Genomic DNA, 21,701 nt, shown 5'->3' on the forward strand with positions numbered 1-21,701 from the left:
GCAGAGAATCTTAAACCTTAAAACTAGCATACAGGAAAAAAAGTATTGCAACGTTTAAAATCTAATCAAATTAGCCATATCATAAGGTTAATATCAACAATGCATATGATAACTTGGAAGTCTTTAATTGTGCAACTGAAAAACTGGAACTTTGCGGGTAAAAAAAAAAAAAAAAACACCTTTACACAGTTGTATCTATTAGATATGGATTACACATAATGGGAAATTGACTTTGCACATTGACTTTGAACAGGAAACAAAGAACAACGGTTTTACATCTGTGTTTTAATACAAATTCACAGTAAATAGTTTAACAGGAAGCATTTTTAAGTTTTAAAATATAAATGCATCAAATGAATTTGAGCAGCCTTTTCTTAATCTTCATCGTCATCAAATCTGATCTTTTTCCCTTGGAAGACTGTGATTTGTGCCTGCTGTTCCTTTCTCTTCCTGCTAGCCTCCCAGGAGGGATGAAGGGACTGCTGGGGTGGGCCTGACATCCTACCAGGGGGAACTCTAGGATTCCGCTTCTGCTCAAACTGTGGCCTTCCCCTCCCTGCCCCTGAAGGTCCTGCTTGACTTTGTTCAGCAGCTTTAAAAGTCTCTCTGTTGGGATTGAATGGACCCGTCCTCCTGACAGCACCACGGTCTTGGCCTTTATATTGAGATGCTTTCATCCTAAACTCTGGACCTTTCCTCTGGTTCTGGAATCGAGGAGGTCTTGGACCATCACTGCGAGAGCCAAACTTTGCTTTCTGAGAGGACACGTTAGATTTGGACAACGCTGAGCAAAACACAGACTGTAATTTGCCAAGGTTCGTCTCATGCAGTTTGCCGGTGGCCTCCTTGTCAGTTTTTTGAAGCTCACTCTTATTCTCCTCGACTTTACTTTGGTTACTTTTCCGTTTCTTGAATTTGCTAACTTTGCCCAGAAAGAAGTCATCATCATCACTCTCTTCAGACTGAGACGACTGCTTATGGAAACGCTCCTCTGTGCTGTCATCAAAATATTCCTTCTCTTCCTCCTCATCTGATAAATCACTCTCTTCATCGACTTTGTCTGCCTCAGTCCTCTTGGTCTCAGGTAGGTCTTTTTTCTCTTGTGGCTTTAAGGTGGGCTTCATTTCTTTGCTTGCTTTACCAATGTTCTTCTTACTTACAGATGAAGACTTTTCAGGAGAACTTTTGACATTTAGAGCCGTGGCCTCTGCTTTCTGTGATTTGACTTCAACCCTTTTCGATTTTTCTGTTGTGGTAATCTTGGAAGGTGGCACCTCTATGAGATCAGAATCTGTACTTTCTGTTGGCTCTGCAACACTAGACGTATGGATCTCAGTGGTAGGACTATTCAGTTTTTCCTCTACCACATCACCAATCTCTTTACTGTGACCACTCTTTTGGTCATCCTCAGGTTCCTCGTCATCCTCGGGTTCCTCGTCATCCTCGGGTTCCTCGTCACCCTCAGGTTCCTCGTCACCCTCAGGTTCCTCGTCATCCTCAGGTTTCTCTTCCGATTCCTCATCTTCCTCAGGTTCCTCCTCTGGTCCCTCATCTTCATTCTTGGACTGCACCATATCCAGTTTGTCAGTCTTCTTCTTCTCAGCTTCAGCAGCCTTAGCTCTTTCTTCTTTGATGGCTTCTTTGACCTTCTCGAGCTTGTTGATGAAGCGGGAATGTGTGGCGATGTGTGCTATGGCTCTGTCCACAGGGCTTGCCTGAGGGTCCTGGAAAACCTTCTCAAGGTCAACATTCTCCTGAAGTGCAGTCATGGTCACCTGATCCAGTTTAAGGCTCCTTAAAGCCTTGATTTCTTTCATGATTTCTGCTGCTTTTTCTTGGCTTTCCTTCACCTCAGATTCCTGACCCTTCTTCTTTTTCTTCAGAGAAGCCACTTGCTCTGCCATTTTACTGATGATCAGCACCCTCGTTCTCTTCACTTCCTTCCTCATCCTGATCACCTCCTCTGGGATGGCCACTGCTTCAGATGATTCCTGTAAGGGGTAGTAAAGAGTATTTCAGTGTAATACTGTTTACAGAAAGAGTGAATAAAAGCAATAGTTTCAATGAAATAATTCTTCTATAAAGGAACATTCTTATATAATATACTCATCTTTATTCCAAACCTGTATTCTGTTGTTTTCCAGCTAAACACAGTTAATTTCTTAAGTATGTACCTCAGTTTTAGGGTCACAGATCTGTTTTATTTCAGTAGAGCAGAGAGCTCTACAGTCCAGCAATTATTATTATTATTATTTTTTGTAATCAACAGCAGCTGCAACATTTTTATTGTAAAGGCTCTCATTTACACTGTGCCCTAACCCACAAATGAAAATTCTATCATTAATTACTTGCCCTCATGTCATTCCAAACCTGTAATACCTTTGTTTACCTTCGAAAGACAAATTACGATATTCTTTTATAAAATCTGAGAGCTTTCTGACCCTGCATAGACTATAATGTATCTGATATGTGCCCAGGCCCAGAAATATAGTAAAGACATTGTTAACAGGGTTCCTACAGGTTTCTTCAAGTTAAATTCAAGTCTTTTTAAGACCTTTTTAAGTCCATTTATATAAAAAAATAATACCTATTTCACGTCCCTACCAGCAAAGAAAAACAAAATCCTTGAACTTGTTTTAATTTATTTTTCAAATGTGGAATGGGTAAAAGATAAGCCAAGCAGGTGTGAAAAATAAAAACATTTCAGTAGGCCACAAGACAATTTGCCAAACAATGTTAAGTTATTTTTTAATATTAGCTAGCTACTTATTCCATGCTGGGAATATAGGGAACTGAGAGACCCCTGGACAATAAACATCGAAAATTAGAACTGAACAATACATTAAATTAAGAGAAACAGTCAACTCCTTAGCTCTTCACTCTTCACAGCAATCTCTTTATCAAGGACAGCCAGTTCCATCAACTTCTCCTTTATCGTGACCGTAAGTAAACATTTTAGCGATGTCGGAGTCAGGGAACATGCATTTGAAAAGCTCTGAGATACCCTCATTTCCATTGTAGGACTGATGTTTAGCGATTGTGTTAAGAGTCCACAACACCTTGGCTTTCATTGTTGGAGTGGACCCAAAAGCTGTGTGCAGATCCACTCTAGTTGTGGTCATAGCTGAAGGGTCTGCAGCGCTAGCAGCAAGCTGGCTATAAGGGGCCGTTCACAACTTCACATATCGCGTCTTTTGCTCGCTCAAGTTCGTTATTTCCAATCTAGGCACGCAGTATGCACGTTCATAATGGAAGCGATGCGGTCACGGCGCCCACGCACCGCATCGAGTTAAAAAATCGCAACTTTTCAGAGAGCCGCAAGCGCACCACAGGTCAAGTGACAAGAACTAACTATCAGCTTCATCCTTTCTCGTAACAACGTTGAAAGCTCAGCCAAGATGAAGGAACAGCTGATCATAGCTGTATATGGATTGCCATTTTGAAATAAATTTAGTAGCAGAGCTATTTTTAGTGCTGCAAATCCATTTATCCTTTGCTGAAATTTCTGCGTCTTCATGGAGAGCGCGCGTCATTGTTGCCTCAGGTGCACTTCTGCCCGAGCCATTTGGAAAGAAGGAGAAAGCGGTGCGCCTAGCGTTTTCCACGTGTTTTTAGGCGCGACATGTGAACGGCCCCTAACATTAAATCCTGCTGCCGCTTCAGGCACATTAGCAGCTAGCTGGCACTTGTTGGTTGAAACCATACAGTACATGGTTGAAACACGTAGGCGATAGAATTTGTTTTTATGGATTGAGAGCATTCATGTGCTTGGATGACTTGGCATGAGACTCTAATGCCTTCATTCCCCTTTGTACCTAGCTGAATCCTTTTTGTGCATATGGTGCAAAAAGCCTCAAAAACGTTGCTGTCCACAGGTTTTAACCAATGATGAAAATAGTTTTTATCCAGCCACGCTTCATTAAATGTACATTTCCCCATAACCTCAGAATTAAATTGGTAACGTTAGCTAGCTAACATAAAAACAAACGTTAAAAATATAACGGCGTCAGTCCTTTCCTGTGGAATGCTGAGATTTTCTTTGATTTTTCGCGCTTCTCTTTTGCTTGTTGCTCGAGGTCTGTGTTGTGTGTTTTGTTGCAGTCTATGGTTGTGGTGCTGTAGCACGTGATCTTCATTTACTCAAGGCATCACATGTTCGCAGTATTTTGTACTTTGACCCGGTGTTCTGTCGATTTGTCCTACGCTGTCAGATTTTCCTACCTCCAACTAAAACAGTGGGTAGTACAATTCCACAACGAAAAACGCTACTGTAAAGTTATGGTTTATTAACGTCTACACCTACCACAACCCTAATCATACCCTTACAGTACTGCAAATACAGTAATTATGTGTTATATTCGCAGTTGTAGCTAGAAGGGATACAGCTACAGGAAACCAACAATAAATATTATTTTCTACCAATTAGTTTGCGTTTTTATTAAACTCTACCCCAAACCTAAACCTACCCTTACAGTAATGCAGATACATTAAATATCGTTGTTTAGCATGAGACAAAGGACGCGATATTGATGTGCGCGTGCGCAGTAAACCCGGGTAGGAAAATCTGACAGGGTAGGATAAAATGTCAGGACACCTGGGCTGCGTTGCGTTCTCAATTACTGGTTCCGCCACTCTTTATTTATACTACGTCATTTAATCAAAATAATCGTGGTTGACAAATGAAACTTTGGAGGAAAATTACAATACATAGAAGTTACATACAGCACAATTTTTAAGACCCAGACATCAAAATTCAAGACTTTTTAAAGTCTTTTTAAGGTATTATTTCCAAATTAATAAATTCAATGCTTTTAAGACCCTGCGGCAACCCTGTGTTAAAATAGTCCATGTGACAGTGCTTCAAACTTAATTTGATGAAGCTATGAGAATACTTTTTGTGTGCAAATAAACCAAAAATAATGACTTTGTTTAACAATTCTTTTCCTACGCATCACCATCCGTCACCATCACAATATAGAGTATGCATTCATTGTGGTTCTCTCAGAATTGCTGTTACTTATTTTATAATTACGATTACAATATAATTACACTGTAAACCCTAATAAGTTCACAGAACTCAAAAAAATATTTTGTAACAGATTACACAAAAAAACATTAAAGTGATGTTTTTAAATGTTTTAAGTTTACATAAAATTAAAATTTAAATTTCCAGTTGCCTTAAATTATCTCAGTTATCTTATAAATATTGATATTTCACTCAAAATTGTCTCTATTTTTCAACTCATAATGTGGGAAATACACGCAAATGTAGTCTTTTGTTGTCCATCCTCAACCTAACCACAGGCTCTACTCTTCACCACAACGGTAACACTACAAAACCAACATAAGAGAAACCTTTATCAATTCTAACATAACACAACATTTAAGTACTAACTTATGTCCCTCTATGTTAATCTTGTGTAAAAACACACAAAATAACACTTAATTTCTACATTTATTTTTCTTGTTTTGTGATGCAAAGCATCATGGGAACAAGAAAACGCAATCATTTTAAGTTCACCTTACTACAACAAAGTTTTGATGTCCAATGAACTTTCATTATTATTTGAGTGCAATTGACTAATTTCATTTGATTAATTTCACTGTTTGGTTTTACAGTGTCCGGTTGAACCACTATTTTAATGATATCCTTACTATGCTTCTGGGCCTGGGAAGATTTCAGATACATTACTGTTTATGGAGGGTCAGAAAGCTCTAAGATCTCATGAAAAATATCTAAATTTGTGTTCAGAAGATGCACAAAGGTCTTGTGGGTTTGGAATGACATGAAGTTGAATAATTAATGACAGAATTTTCATTTTTTGATTAACTAACGCCACTAAATCCAGTGTTGTCTTCGAATGAGAACGACCATATACTCTACCATTCAGTTCTTCCCTTTGTTCACAAAGGCTGCATTTACTTGACGAAGAACATTAAAAAAGAAAAATAGTAATACAGTTAATCTTTTCATTTAAGGCCAGTTCTCTGTAGTTTCAACCCAATTCAAAAACAAAAGCTAAATGATGATGTCTGTACAATCTATGTTTGTATTGAATGTAGGCTACTTACTGTGCAGTTACTGCTGTTAACTTCAGATGCGTACGGTTATTGTTTTCAATAGCCAAAAGCCAGTTTGGCCTATTAAATACCAAATAAACATCTTGTTTATGCACACTTTCCTTTCATGTTTGTTGCTTAAAAAAAAAAAAAAAAACGTAAATCAGTATCGGCCAGTTTGCTTGTAAAAAATCGGTATCGGCCATGAAAAATCGTGATCGGTGCATCCCTAAAAAAAGTGAATATGGACAGTCATTTTTATATGTGTGTATATATATGTGTGTGTGTGTGTGTGTGTGTGTGTATATATATGTAAAAGTTTTAATCTTGTTTTCAACATCGAATCCCAGGATTCAAATATACTGTTTTTTTGTTGTTGTTTTTGGTGCATACAAGCAAAAACTGATTTTCAGGTTTAAAATTTTCTGGTTATTTTTTGACTTTGGCCTAATTTTGTTGTGGGAATGTGGATATGGAAATTGGCCATGGCAACTCTGGCAAAATTAATTAGATAATGTTACTCATCTATCAACAGTGTTGCCAGATTATAGTAACATTGTTAGCATGCTTTTGGCCAATGACGTTTGACCCTGAGATACACATCTAACCTGACACAACGTGTAATACTTGATTTGAAAGCATGCAGAGGGAAATATTTTCTGTGAGGATTGACTATCAGCCTCTTCTCTACACAAATCTTATGACTTCAAGAGATGAGAAAAGATTATCTTAATATTCTTCAGAAGTTATTATTTTGCGTTCCACTGAAAAAATAACAACATATGGGTTTGGAACAACATGAGGCTTTTTAATTTTAGGTGAAACATTAATTTAACATTATTTTATTAGCATTGTTTAATTGTATATTTAGATACAGTGGGTTTTATTTGGGAAGTACTAGGCAATAACAGATTTGACTGTGCGATGTCTGAACTGATTGCACTGTATTTTATGCAACCCAAAATTATTGCACTGTATTTTATGTAAAATTATTTTCTATTTTTAACGGTCTTTAAATAATTTTAAGTCAATTTTTTAATCATTTTCAAAGTTTTTAAATTACTTGTTTTATTTTTATGATTTTTTTTTTTTCATGATTACTTTACTTTCTTTTATGTAAAGCACATTGAATTACCACTGTGAACGAAATGTGCTATATAAATGAACTTGCCTTGCTTAATTTCACTGGCTCTCAAACATAACTAAAATATTTCACAAACACTGCTTCAAATTCACTTACCTCAACTGTTAGTGATTCTTCATTCTGGCACTGATTGATCGGTTCATTTATTGTCTCTAGACTCATCTTCTGGCTCTCCTGTGTGGAACCATCAATCTCCTCTTGCCTGTCTTCATCTGTTTTTATATCACCCTCATCCTCTTTTAGTTTCTTATCATCATCTTCATTGCTTGACTTCTCTGAACCCAGATCATCATCATCATCATCATCGCTGTCAGCTTGTGACTGATCTAGCGACGTGGCATTTTTTTCATAGTTTTTTCCTTGTTTTCCTGCATTTATTCTCTCCTCTTTGAAGGCTTTGATGGCTGCTTTTATGCTCTGGATTTTCTGGCTGAACTGTGGGTGTGTTGCGATGCGGGCGATGGCTCGTTCGGATAGGCTAGCCTCTTTATTCCGGCACACTTTCTCAAAGCTGATGTCCTTCTGAAGGGCAGACTTGGTGACGCTGTCCGGCGTGATAGTCTTCAGTTCATGGATCTCCTCCCGAAGTCTGGCCGCTCGTCTGCGGAACTTCTCCAAGTCTGCCTCACTTCCTTTCTTCTTCTCCAGGACTGAGATCTGACGGATGAGTTTCCGGATGAGGAGCACCTTCACCCTTTTAACCTCCACCCTCATTTTGACCACCTCATTGCTGAGGATCAGTACTGCAGGCATCTTTATCTACTTTCTGAAAACTTTGAAATGAGAAAAGCAACAAGTAGTGTAAGCACACTGGTTAAGGATGATTTTGTTTCTATTGATTTCTTTTATGTTTTAACATCATCTTCATTAAGCCATGCTTCTTAACATTTTTAATTTTATCACTGGGCTGTTACTTGCTTAGAAACACAATGAATTTGTAACAGCAATACTACCACTTTGGTGAATAAAATAAAATAAGCTGGAGAGAAAGCATTCATTTCTTTTAAAATAAATAAATCTTACCGACAACTAGTTTTCTGGACTAAACTGTTAACTACAAAAAATAATAATAATAATAGTAAAAAAAAAAAATACATGTTATTATTAAGTGTTATTTCTTTCTTTTTATTTAAAGTCAAGTCTTGTTTTCGATATCAAATCACAGGTTTTTATAAATAATTGCTTTTTATTATAGTTTATTAAAATTATTTTTTTGTAAAAATCTGTTTTCAGTTGTATAAATTTATTTTTCTCCTAACTTTTGGCCACATTTGTTGTGAGACTGGACAGGGAAATATATTTCCATCTTATAGTATATTTATAGATATTTTATACATACAGTCTGAGCAAACTGTGACAGTAAGAAACTTAATAAATATTGGATAAATACGCACTGCACAGTGGTCATAGATATTGCATCATAATTGCAGTGATCTTTGTGTACATCATCTTAAACATATTGATCAAAACTTTAATAATTTAATAATTTTAAACACTTAATGTACATTTAAAGATAGTCATAAAAATAATGGTTAACAAGTATTTACATAAATGCTAAATAATCACAAATTATTAAACATCACAACAGTGCGAGTAAAAAGTTTGTGTACGTAATGTTTTACTCAAACTAGGTATTGTGTGCAACATTATGCAACGCAAATATAATAATGATGACATGAGATCTGTGAAATCAACACTACTAATCTGTGAATGACTGACACAATAACACAAGCAAACATTGGCAATAAACATAGATATAACCTCCCCACAACTTATACTTCCAAAAATCTCACTTAAATAAGAATTAATTTTCGCGACATGTCTCACAAGTTTTTGTTTCTTCTCATCCAGCTCGAGCATGGCTGAAGACATGTGTCGAAGTGGTCCGAAGTGTTCTATTTAAAAACACCACGTCTACACAATATGCCACCAGTTTCACTTCAGTATTATTATACAAACCATCAAATCCACAAGTTATGTCCATGTTAACACTTACCTTCACAAAATAAACCTTTAAATCAGACAGAAGAGTTGTCTGCTCAGGACGCCGCCATCTTGCCTTGGGAACGTGGCGCGGAGCGTACGGCGTCGTCACGTCACGAGGCGTCCAGAATAAAAATGGGAGGGCCTCACGCAGACTGTTTTTATTTATTTCTTTGTGTCTAGTGGAAAGAAAACACTTGACAGTCCCGCATTCGCGTAGCGATGCTCATCTATATTAGGACGGTCACGTAGTTTCCCCTCGAGTGTTCAAAGTGACGGGAATCTAAAGGGTGGAGGATGAAGAGGCGCAATGCGGACTGCAGCAAACTCCGTCGCCCGTTGAAACGGAACCGAATCACCGAGGGTATTCACAGCAGGTACGGACGGAGAACCTCCTGGGCACCGACCGCACCGTAATGGCGTCTCTGAACGGAGCTCGGCTGTTTATGAGCTGTCACAGTCAGATACAGATGACCGTTCACTGTAATCATTCACTCCAGACTGAGTGTGTGGCATCATATACGTGGATGTGGCTTATGTGTATCATCCATAGGCTTCAGTAGTGCAGAATATAAAATAATAAGCATTACTCATAGTACTGGCCATGGCATGAATGTTATTCTGCAGTTGTCTTTTATAGCCATCATCACAAAATCCAGCTTGTGCAAATGTGTTTTGGTGCTTAGCTTGGTCATTGGCTGCTAACCAAGCTACAATAAAAAAAACAATTTTACCAATTGGTAGCTGAATTGTTGCTGGTCCACCAAGAAAATAACTCCAGAGCTGCAGTTGGATCTTCCAGTAGGGCATTAAGATGTCTTATGTTGTTGTCACTTGATAGAAACGCTTCTGCCACATGTGTTGGGTTATTGTCATGAAGGTAATCCTATGCAAACTGGTTGATTTAAGACTGCTCTTGTTCTAGAAATGTTTAGATTAAACCCTGTGCAACTTAATTCTTCTAGCTGTGGTTAATTCCACATGACCCTGTGTTGACTGAGACCCATCTGAAAAAATGAGTGCATCTATACACTACCAAGATCTGCTTTGCCAAGACTTTATTGGTGGAGTATATTTGAATAGTTTTTATATATGTGACCCTCGATCATTTTGACCCATGCAATGTGTTGTTGGCTACGGCTACAAATATACCTGTGCTACTTATGACTGCTTTTGTGCTCCAGGGTCACATACTGTATGAGGTTCCCACAGTTAAAAATGTCAGGGGAAAAAAAGCCTGTAAAAAAAGTCATGATAATGCCTATAGCAATTTAAAGAATACAAATTTCTATGGTTATGGATGTTCACAGAAGCAGACTACTTTATAAGATGACTTTTGCACATAAATCTTTGGAACATAATGAAAATTAAATAATTTATAATAAAAATCTATATTTTTTTATAATTCATATGATATATTAATGGAAATCCTCCCTAGAAAGTATTCTAAAAGCATGCAAGCGATGCATGCACTATGGACTGCTGGAACAATAATAAAAATTCATTTATACTAGATTTCTAAAAAATAATTATTTTTATGATTCTTCTGATTTCTTTTGATCTGGCAGTACCTTCCTGTACCTGAAGTTCCTGGTCGTTTGGGCGCTGGTTCTGCTGGCTGATTTTGTGCTGGACTTCAGGTTCGAGTACCTGTGGCCTTTCTGGCTGTTCATCAGGAGCGTTTATGATTCCTTTAGATATCAGGGACTGGTGAGTATTTGGCCTTTCACTGATGTGTGATTGAGGAGTTATTGGCTCACTCTCTGCTTGATTCTTTATCATTCAGCTTATGAACGTCTCTGAGTGATGTGTTCCACTCAGGCTAAATCGATCATCCCTACACTTCTCATCTGATTCCACAGGCGTTCTCTGTGTTCTTTGTGTGTGTCGCATTCACATCAGACATCATCTGCCTCCTGTTCATCCCCAAGCAATGGCTGTTCTTCGCCGCCAGCACGTATGTCTGGGTGCAGTACGTGTGGCATACAGGTAGGTCAACCTTCTGACTTTTCACAAGTATCATTTTAGCAGTAAGGCTGGTTACACACTATAGAGTTGACTGAATTTTAGAGAACACCTAGGAGAGATGATTCTGTGTAAGTAATGCAAAGTAATCATGTAACCGGAAGTTGTATAATCTGCCTTAGGCTTCCATTGACCAATGAAAACTTCATACTCGTGCTTTCAGAAACCCAATTGACTGTTTTCTGGTTTGATTTCAGACTGCCCCAGTTTATTCTACATGTCTGTCCATGAAATGCTCTGGCAGAAGTTGTGCTAGTGTGTAAGCACCTAAAGCCTTTGTCGCTGATTATTCAGTGGCATAATTCAGGAACATGCTGCTAAATATTACGCAATGGTTTGCTTTTATAGCAGTTACTAGAGAGGGTGATTTTGAAAGGGCTTTTAGCATTTAGATCTGTCTGGATATTCCTTTATCTTGAATGTTTGATGAGTGGGATTTTTTTTAAGCACTCATTGATGACTGACATCATTGTTAATGTATTCAAAAGTGTTTTTTTTTTTTTTTTTTTTGTGAAAATTCTCAACTTGTTCAAACACCGTAAGATAGGGATCTTATAAAATAATATTACAATTTAAAGTAATTTTTCTATCTGATTATACACTTAAAATGTAGTTTATTCATGTGATATCAAAGCTGAATTTTTAGCAATGTTCATTGTCACTTGACCCATCAGAAATCATTCTAATATGCAGATTTGCTGCTCAAGAAACATTTCTGATTATTATCAATGTTGAAAACCGTTCTTATTCAACAATTCTTTGAATAGAAAATGGTATTTGAAGTAGAAATCTTTACATTATAAATGTAACACTTTTGATCAATTCAGTGCATACTTGTAGAATATACTGTATATGCTTCCATGTAGAGATTGACCCTGCTCTTATATTTGAACTCTGAGTGAACAGCAGAGATTTTTGATGGATTTTTAAGTGCTGCTGTCATTATATGCCCTTCTCTTGTGTCGATTCAGTGATACCTCAGGATAGAGGATGAAAAGAATTGCTGACACTGAGTGATTGTTCCTTGAAAACCGCTTCAATATTCCTTGAGCTGTGACTGTGATTGCTTCTGCTGACACACAACTCACAGCGTGTCTCAACAAGAGAGTTTTTCCAGCAAACTAGGGTTTTGTTTGCAGCCTAAAGCTTGTTTTCTGAAACCTGTGTGACGTTATTTGTATGCCTTTTATGCAACCTCTTGTATGTCTAGGTCACTATTGGGCTAGAAGTCATTATAGTTTGAAGAATTATACATTCCTAGATATACCATAAGGATATCCTAACTGTTACAGGAGGCTAGAGAGTTGTTGATCATTATGCATAGTTTTCCCTCTCTCTTGTTCTGTTTTCAGAGCGAGGTGTGTGTCTGCCGACTGTCTCTCTCTGGATTCTCTTCGTCTACATCGAAGCAGCCATCCGATTCAAGGATTTGAAACATTTTCACGTAGACCTCTGCCGTCCATTCGCAGCTCACTGGTAAGCTTCGCTTGCATTTTACTCGGCCCCATTTCATTGCAAAACTTGTATGATCCACTTTCTGTTATGCAACAAAAGAGGATACATTCTGAATTATCTTAATGCTACTCATTTCCAAACAATAATAAAATAAAACTTCTTCACTCACAATGCATCCCTTTTGATTTCTATGTAAAAAAAACAAGGTTTTGTAATTTTGGGGCGAATTACCTCTTCAAGCGCAAAGTCACACCACCTTATTCTCTGACAGTTTTTGATTATTCAACAAAGCTGATGTAACTGTACTACTTATATCGCAGCTTTGTATTTGTAAACACACCGGTGGCGTCTCCATAGCAGCGCATTGGAGGGTTGCCATCATCTGAAGGTGTCTGATGTTGACTCATTGCTAGTTGTACCAATCATGTTTTGTGTGTTTTCTGTAACATGCTGTTCTGTTCTTTCATTGCAGCATTGGCTATCCCGTGGTGACGCTGGGCTTCGGATTCAAGAGTTATGTGAGCTATAAGATGCGTCTTCGCAAACAAAAGGAGGTGCAGAAGGAAAATGAGTTCTACATGCAGCTCCTACAGCAGGCCCTGCCTCCAGAACAACAGATGCTTCAGAGACAGGAGCGAGAGACCGTGGAGGGTAAGATCACCACTTGACCAGTTTCAATATGACCACGCCGTCTGCATTTGTTGAAAGGGGAAGCCGTGCAAAACAAAGACGAAACAATTTCCATCATTTTCCATTCAAAACAAATTCATTTTGACATGAAATGCATTTAACTAATGAAAAGTGACCGTTATGGCATTTATAATGTTAAATAATAATTATAAAAAATATAAATGCTGTTCTTGTTAAGGGGTTGTAGCGGTGGCGGGCCTCCAGTTAGACCTAACTAGGTTTTTTTCTTTTTTTTTTCCCCAGTTAGTTAAAATTAAATATTTTTTCGGGCGCCAGACAAGACCAAAATTTGTCAAGTCAATCTATACTATTTTCGTTTTTTGGTTCCCAGATAACTCAAGATAGAGCCCAACTAAAACCCACCAGATACACAATGTACCAGCCACACAAAAACACATACTTTTAAATAACACTCACAACCAGATTCAGTTTTTTCTCAGGTCAAAAGATGTTATTCAAAAATAAAAAAAACACAAACAAAATTACAATGTTTCACTTCCCTTCATTTTGACACTTTTTGTTTAGAAGGAAAATAACGAAAAAAGGAAAAAGTACAATAAAGGAAAATAAGGAAATAACAGTCCTTAAATTCTTAAACCAAACAAAAAAACAAAGAAAAGACAAAAAAAAAAGTCGTAGTCCAAGTTTACACAAAACCCATATTAATCCCGTTGATTGAGCGGGTGTGTGTGTGTGTGTGTGTGTGTGTGTGTGTGAGCGTGCGCGTAAAATCAGCGGCACGAATCAGTCTGCGTTAGGGGCGTCCAGCCAGCTGCTGCATAAACAATGTTATGGGGAAACAAAAGTTAGGACGTTTGAATGTCCGATGTGACTTTACGTAAGGTGCTAAAATCTTAAAGTACCTGCAGCAAGTGAACTGGGTTCATCTGTCGCGCCGATATGCAGATAGGTTGCGACCGGCCGTCATGCGAAACCAATCTTCTTCGGATCGCACCCGGTCTATGCTCACCCACAAATCCCGCACAATAAGCTGCAGCAGCCGCAGTCATGGAGCCGTCAGGTAACACTCAGATTTTCTTTTTTTGTTTTTTCACACACCCCCTGCTTCCGTTTTGTCCTCCTTATATATCCATTTTCCATACCTCCTCCTAATTAAGGGTAGGGTAAAAGACCTGGCACGGACATTTTCCATATTGCCACAGGGTCATGAGCTGCCTTTGTGTTTTATTTTGTCCTGTTCTCTGAGGTCCACTTATAATGTTATCAAGATGTGTACATCACAAACATCATAATTTAGAAGTAATAGGCTATTTTCTGTCCTGCTTTGACCGCCCTCATCAGAAAACATATTTTGAATAGGCGTGGCGGATTGTAGACTCTGCTACGATTGGCTAATCGTTGTGTGTGTTTGACAGTGCACATTCCTCATAGATGGACTCTGCTGTGAATTTCTTATATATATTGTTAAGGTCAAAAATGCATAAATAACTCAATACATATCAAGGGATTTGTGAGAAGAGACCAAGCAATAGCCATTACTGTCAGATCCAATATAGTCGGCATATCATTCATGAAAATTCTGCTTTGTTTCAGTTGTAGTCATACCAGTCAAACAGCATTGCCATGTGACCTTAAGATCTCTTTTATTCATTTGGCAGCCACCTCAAAAGGCATGTCTGAAGCAGACTCGGTCCTAGTGGCTCAGAACGGCTCTGCTATTTCCAAGAAGCTGCCCATCTCTCTGCCTGAACTAGAGTACAAGGAGAAGGGCAAAGACGGGGGGAAGGACAAAAAACAGCATCAGCAGCACAGCATAGGAATAAACAACAACATCCTACAGACTGTGGATGCTAAACTACAGGATATTGAGTATATGGAGAACCACCTAAACACTAAGAGACTCAACAACGAGCTCCGTGGCAGTGCCGAGAACCTGTTCCTGAAAGAGGAGGGGGGCGGCGGAGGAGGAAGCTCTGCCACCTCCAAACATTACAAAATGTCCTCCCCCCACAGCCACAACTCCACCAATGGCAGCGTACCATCCTCCTCATCCAGTAGGAGTGAAAAGAAGCAGAAGTGTGCAGGGAAGAACCTTGCACCTCACAGAGATCTGATGGAGAACTGTATACCTAACAACCAGCTCAGTAAACCAGAAGCATTAGTGCGGTAAGAGTCCTACTGTGCTCTGATTCAGCCACTGGAGTGCATCCGTCCTGTTCATTCTCTTTTTCTCTGTCTGGCAGGCTTGAGCAGGACATAAAGAAGCTGAAGGCTGACCTGCAGGCGAGCAGACAGGTGGAGCAAGACCTGCGCAGTCAGATCAGCTCTCTGAGCAGCGCTGAGAGGAGCATGCGCTCGGAGCTCGGTCAGCTCCGCCAGGAGAACGAGTTACTGCAGAACAAGTGAGAGTTCAGCTGCTTAAAACCCATCCCAGATGATTCCCGGTATATGCCAAAAGATATTGTACATGGGACTCTGACAGATTTATTGGGGACCACTTGACAGGTGGTGTTTTTCATTGAGGGAGAATACTAGTGTCAGTTATTTGAATATGTAAGACTGAAAGTTCATCATTGACATGATAAATGATTGTGATTGGCCAGTCTTAATCAGTGCTGAGAAAGCTACTGGTATACAGGTAGGGACAATAATTAACACCTACATAAAGGCCATTAAACTAAAAATACACTATAAAAAATAAAATGGTTATTTAGACTATTGTTGTTATTATTAAAGGGTTAGTTCAGCCAAATATGAAAATTATGTCATAACTCACCCTCATGTTGTTCCAAACCTGTAAGACTTCGGTTCATCTTGGAACACAGTTTAAGATATTTTAGATTTAGTCCGAGAGCTCTCAGTCCCTCCATTGAAGCTGTGTGTACGGTATACTGTCCATGTCCAGAAAGGTAAGAAAAACATCATCAAAGTAGTCCATGTGACATCAGAGGGTCAGTTAGAATTTTTTGAAGCATCAAAAATACATTTTGGTCCAAAAATAACAAAAATCAAGACTTTATTCAGCGTTGTCTTCTCTTCCGGGTCTGTTGTGACTGTTGACGTATGACGTTGCTGGTGTGTTATCTTTGTTATTAAGTGCACCAGAAAACACTTCAGCGGCGGCGTGAACGTGCTCACCCATAAACACAATCAAGCCTAGAGAGAAAAAAAACGTAAACCACCCCTTTAGCTAATTTTAGTAATTTAATAAAAAAATAAATATCAATGTAATTTCAGCAGTTTGTTACAGATGTTTTTTTGCTTGTATATGTGTGTCAACATCGGTGTTGGCCATCATCAAAAAAATCTATAGCACTGATAAATTACAAAAGCATGTGTTAAAAAATTACTAAAAGTTTGATTTAAAAATAAAAACAAATACAATTAAACTAAAAACTGAAAATACAGAAAAAAAGTCATTCATAATATTAATAAATACTGTAACAGCATATAAATAATATTAAAATGACACCAATTTAGACCTATATAACTGACCAGTTAGATATTTGTTTGTTTGTTTGTTTGTTTGTTTTTGTTTGTTTTTAACCAGTAAATCCCATTAGTAAAAATTTGTGATAATGTTTTATTTGTATATCACCTTTCATACGTTAAAATCGCAAATTGAAATGAAAAAGCTCAAACACTAAAAGCATACTTTTAAAAAATAATCTTTTTCCAAGGCCCCCAGTTTAATGCTCATCACTACAATGAGTACACTTCTAGGTCTCTATATTCCTGTGGTAACACCTGCTTTTGTATCATCAGATGCTCTCTTCCTGCAGTTGTTTATGTCAGTGTTGATTAAGTGTGTCTCTGTATTAGGCTTCATAATGCTGTGCAGGCCAAGCAGAAGGACAAGCAAACGATTGTGCAACTGGAGAAGCGACTTAAGGCAGAACAGGAAGCACGAGCCGCGGTGGAAAAGCAGCTTGCAGAAGAGAAGAAAAGAAAGAAGATGGAAGAGGCCACAGCCGCACGTGCTGTCGCTCTGGCAGCTGCCTCCAGGTGAGAATTCACTCCAAACTATTGCTTCAGCCCTGTATGATATGTTGCTGTGTCTCGGTTTTGTTATGTCTCTGTGCTGGTGGACTTGACTCTCGCCTCCCTTCACAGAGGAGAGTGCACGGATTCACTGAGGAGTCGCATACGTGAGCTGGAGTCGGAGTGCAAGAAGGTCACACTTGACATGAAGCTGAAGGAGGAACAAATCCGAGAGCTCGAGCTCAAAGCACAAGTAAGCCAGAACCCCTGCTGACATGCCGCTTTAATATGAGCAAAAGCAGGGTTTAGAATAAAGCATTCGGGGAGGAATGACCTTTGAGAGGCATATTGCGGTTCAGTCAGTGAGTGATTTGTAGGAGAAAGACATTTGAAAACATTTAAAATCAACATGAAATCAGAATTTACTTCACTGCACATTAATTTTAATTTTAATTAAAAATAAACTTCCATCACTGGACCAATTTTCTTTTTCAGCTAATGTTGTCTAGGCCATAAAGGCTTCTGGTTAATCTTAACTCTATAACAAATAACTATTTAACTGATTTAGTGATGCAAAAATATTATGAAAAACACTAAGATCATAAACGAATTGGATTTGTTTCATATGAGTTTGAAGCTTATATGGATATATTTATTTACACTTAACAGGCCCATTTACTGTAATCATTACAATATACCGGACATTGATTATGGAACACCATATGGTTAAATTGTTTTTAAATAAAATGCATATATATCATAACTGTACCCATAGTAAATTCAAAGCCAAAAAACATAAATATTCACATGATTATCATAATTATATCTAACTAAATTAGGTCACAGTAAAATAATTCTATAATACATCTTTATCAATATAATTTAACAAATATAGATAAAAAAAAAGAGGATTAATCCACATTTACAAAAAAACTATTGAGAATTAATTTGTGAAAATATACCACCTTTGAATTGGTCAGTTTTTTATTTTGTTTTTTTTATTATTATGAGTCAAAAGAACTCTCTAAAAGTCAACAAGCTTGTATCGTAATATTGTGAAATATTATTACATTTAAAAAATAGTGTTAATAGATTTTAACATGCATTTTATTTCTGTGAAGACTGGAGGAATGATGCTGAAAATTCAGCTGCACATCAGTGTCACATGATCCTTCAGAAATCTTTTCTGATTAGCTACTCCGGAAACTATTCTTATTATAATGCTGAAAACCATGATAAATTTTTCAGGATTTCGTGATAAATAAAAGTAGAAAAGAACAGCATTGTTTTAAATAGAAATCTTTTGTAACATTAGAAATGCCTGTAGAGTGCTTATAAGCATTTAAAATGCATCCATTCTATATAAATTGGCTAAAGTAAAATAAATAAAATTTTCAGACCCCAAAATTAGTATAGGAGTGCATAACAGTAGTATATATTTCATGAAATAATTATTTCCTGAAGTACTCTGAGAGAGATATATGTGTGTGTGTGTGTGTGTGTGTGTTTGTGTGCGTTATATGTATGTTTTATTAATTTAAAAACAGTTTAATATGCACACATGAAACACCTTTTTTGTGTTATATTTGGCCTGATTCCTGGGTCAAAGTGTTTATTCACTTCATGATTGGCTGTAGATTCTCATTCAAGTCTTCAAGCAGCCTCGTAGCGTTCAGAAGGATCAAATCTCATCTAAAGACTCATTTAGCCCTTTTTTTATTCTTCTCAAAATATTCTGTTTACACAGAAAAGTCTACCAAATTGTGGATATAAAATATGTTGAATGATCTTCATATAGACCAAAACATCCCTTCGGATATTTAACTCTTCGTTTCTTTATGTGCAGGAATTGCGCAAATATAAGGAGAACGAAAAGGACACCGAGGTTCTGATGTCAGCGCTGTCGGCCATGCAGGACAAGACCCAGCACCTAGAGAACAGTCTGAGTGCAGAGACCAGGATCAAACTGGATCTCTTTTCAGCGCTCGGAGACGCCAAGAGACAGCTAGAGATCGCTCAAGGTCTGCCCCCTTCCTGTCTTAATGTGTTTCTCAGGCTTGTCTGCTTCTGCTCACTAACCTATTCTCTCTTTCCGGCACACAGGTCAGATTTTGCAGAAGGAGCAGGAGATAAAAGAGTTGAAGCAGAAAATCGCAGAGGTCTTGGCGGTCATGCCCAGCATCACCTACTCGGCAGAGACCAACAGCATGACCCCTGTGACCCCACATTACTCCTCCAAGTTCATGGACACCAGTCCTTCCAGCTTGGACCCCAATGCCTCCGTCTACCAGCCGCTCAAGAAGTGAATGTCCAATCACATCGTCCAATTTGCTCTTAGATTAGTCTAAGAAGTTCAGTATGCAAACTAATGGGATGGACTAGTATTTGTGTATGGTTTACCCCTCCTCTGTTAGTAAGGCTCTTCTTCGTTGTTGATAAAATAAGTGGAGAAAAAATAGAAAAAGGGATGTCACATTGACCAGAACTGCCCTCCTTGTTTACGGTTATTTTTACACCTCAAATCTTTTCTTGGTAATGGCACTTCAGCCTGTCGTGGTTCTTTTGTCGTCCTCCATCTGTTTTGTGAGGTCTTTATGAAGATCTTTCATGATTTTATTAGCACCGCCTCATCTTTGTGTTAAATCTGAACCGTTTTATGTGCCAGTGACTTCTTTTACTTCCCTGGTATAAACGTACCATCTTTAGGTTTATTGAATGTAAAAAGAAAAGGGAAAAGGTATTGAAATGAGACGGAAGTATTTGTGATGGAAAAACTATGTATTTGTTGCGATGGAGTGATTTAAGAATGCTTTTCAGTTCAAGTATGACCACAGTATTGTGCATCCTTTTTTTTTTTTTTTTTTTTTTTTTTTTTTTTTGAGGGAGGTAAAAAGCATTTCATTGCAGATGTTGGATCTGAGTTGGAAATATTTTAGGTGTCAGTTCCTCCTGTTGCTGTTTCCTAAAAGGTCGAAGACACGGAAAAAAAAAAACCTAGGTATTTAGGGACTGATCTTCAAATTGTATTTGCTGACAAAAATGCTGCATAAATATTCGGAATGTTGTCGTATTTTGCGGTTAATGCAAGTCCTTTTTGTTACCGGACAAAATTGAAATAGATTTTAGTTGAAGCCAGTTGAAAAGCTGAAAATATGATGTCTTGTTTGCCAGTTATGTTACACAGTGCCTTGAAATATGTTGTTTTATATAATACAAGCCGTATTCACCCACCCCTAGAATCCATCTGATTGGTCAGCACCCAACATGACCTGTTTTTTGGGGGGTTGTTGTTTTTTCAGCATGGCATTTAAAATCATCAGCCCTCTTGTTGCTAAGTGTTTTGTCAGCAGCAAGCCCACTTTCATCCACTAGTTATCAATGTTCTACTGTTTCTGTCATGTCTCTAATTTACATTAACATGCTCACTGCATTTTATAATACTTCCTGAATGGTTTGATTTTGGTAAAATGTGCCAACTTTTCCTCCCTTATTCCATTTAAGGATGATGCAAACCATGCTTTATTTCATAGAGATATTATTCAGTGACTGGAACAACACCTTCGAATCAATCCATTAATGCCCCATGACTGAGTTCTCCTCCACATTTCTTCTTCAGTGGTTTAAGGTTTTTGTCATGATGGTTTAGTCCTTGTTTTTACAACAAGGCTTTCTTTGTTGAGTTGTCTACCTTGGGAAAGTATTACTGTGGATTGCATATGGTGTTTTTATGGTAAACTTTGTGGAGAGTAAAGAACATGCCTTTTGTTTCTCATTGTTTGATTGATTTATTCTAAAAGAACATAACTAAATATTGAGGCTGTGTGTGTGTGTGTGTGTGTGTGTGTGTGTGTGTGTGTGTGTGTGTGTGTATACGGGGTGTAAAGTACATCACTACTTTACTTGTTAGGGAAATTTGCACTTCATTCAATTGCCATCGGAATGTGATACTTCATTTTACAATTGGAGAAAATAATATAACATGTAATTTTTAAAAAGTATACAACAAATATTTCATTACTTGCAATAGAATAATTATATTTTTTGTTGTTTAAACTTTTTCATTTTTGTTTAGTTAAGGTTGAAGGACTAAAATGACTAAAACTAAAATGCTATAGTAAACTACATACAGTCCAATACAACAAAATTACTAAAATTAACTTATAAAAAGCAGAAAGTATTAAAATAAAGTTAAATTAGCAATACTATTACACTGATCTGCCTTAGGAAACATTATAATTATCCATACATTAATTATTAAATAAATACTGAAATGCTAAAAAGTGCATGACATTTAAAAATCATATTTCACTTGATTTGATTTTATGATTTCATAAAAACAGGCCTTAGTTTCAATAGAGGGCTATTTTTCATGGCCACATGAGGGCGACAGAGATGAGATCCG

The 21,701-nt window shown here is 37.6% G+C and overlaps 2 protein-coding genes across 2 annotated transcripts; one reads left to right on the forward strand and one right to left on the reverse strand.

Moving 5' to 3' along the window:
- Positions 1 to 265: 265 nt before the first annotated feature.
- On the reverse strand, positions 266 to 9,348 carry LOC127979478 (serum response factor-binding protein 1-like). The gene is made up of 3 exons (XM_052584977.1): positions 9,201 to 9,348; positions 7,301 to 7,977; positions 266 to 1,991 (listed from the first exon to the last, which is right to left on the reverse strand). The coding sequence occupies exons 2-3, from the start codon at positions 7,955 to 7,957 to the stop codon at positions 375 to 377; spliced, it is 2,274 nt and encodes a 757-aa protein (XP_052440937.1). The 5' UTR covers positions 7,958 to 7,977; positions 9,201 to 9,348; the 3' UTR covers positions 266 to 374.
- A 67-nt stretch (positions 9,349 to 9,415) lies between these two features.
- On the forward strand, positions 9,416 to 21,066 carry LOC127979479 (macoilin-1). Its single transcript, XM_052584979.1, has 11 exons — positions 9,416 to 9,564; positions 10,756 to 10,897; positions 11,050 to 11,176; positions 12,565 to 12,688; positions 13,140 to 13,318; positions 14,977 to 15,484; positions 15,562 to 15,720; positions 17,141 to 17,323; positions 17,432 to 17,552; positions 19,146 to 19,320; positions 19,403 to 21,066. The coding sequence occupies exons 1-11, from the start codon at positions 9,485 to 9,487 to the stop codon at positions 19,603 to 19,605; spliced, it is 2,001 nt and encodes a 666-aa protein (XP_052440939.1). The 5' UTR covers positions 9,416 to 9,484; the 3' UTR covers positions 19,606 to 21,066.
- Positions 21,067 to 21,701: the final 635 nt, after the last annotated feature.

Source organism: Carassius gibelio, chromosome B19, assembly GCF_023724105.1.
Source record: "Carassius gibelio isolate Cgi1373 ecotype wild population from Czech Republic chromosome B19, carGib1.2-hapl.c, whole genome shotgun sequence".
Lineage (NCBI taxonomy): Eukaryota > Metazoa > Chordata > Actinopteri > Cypriniformes > Cyprinidae > Carassius > Carassius gibelio.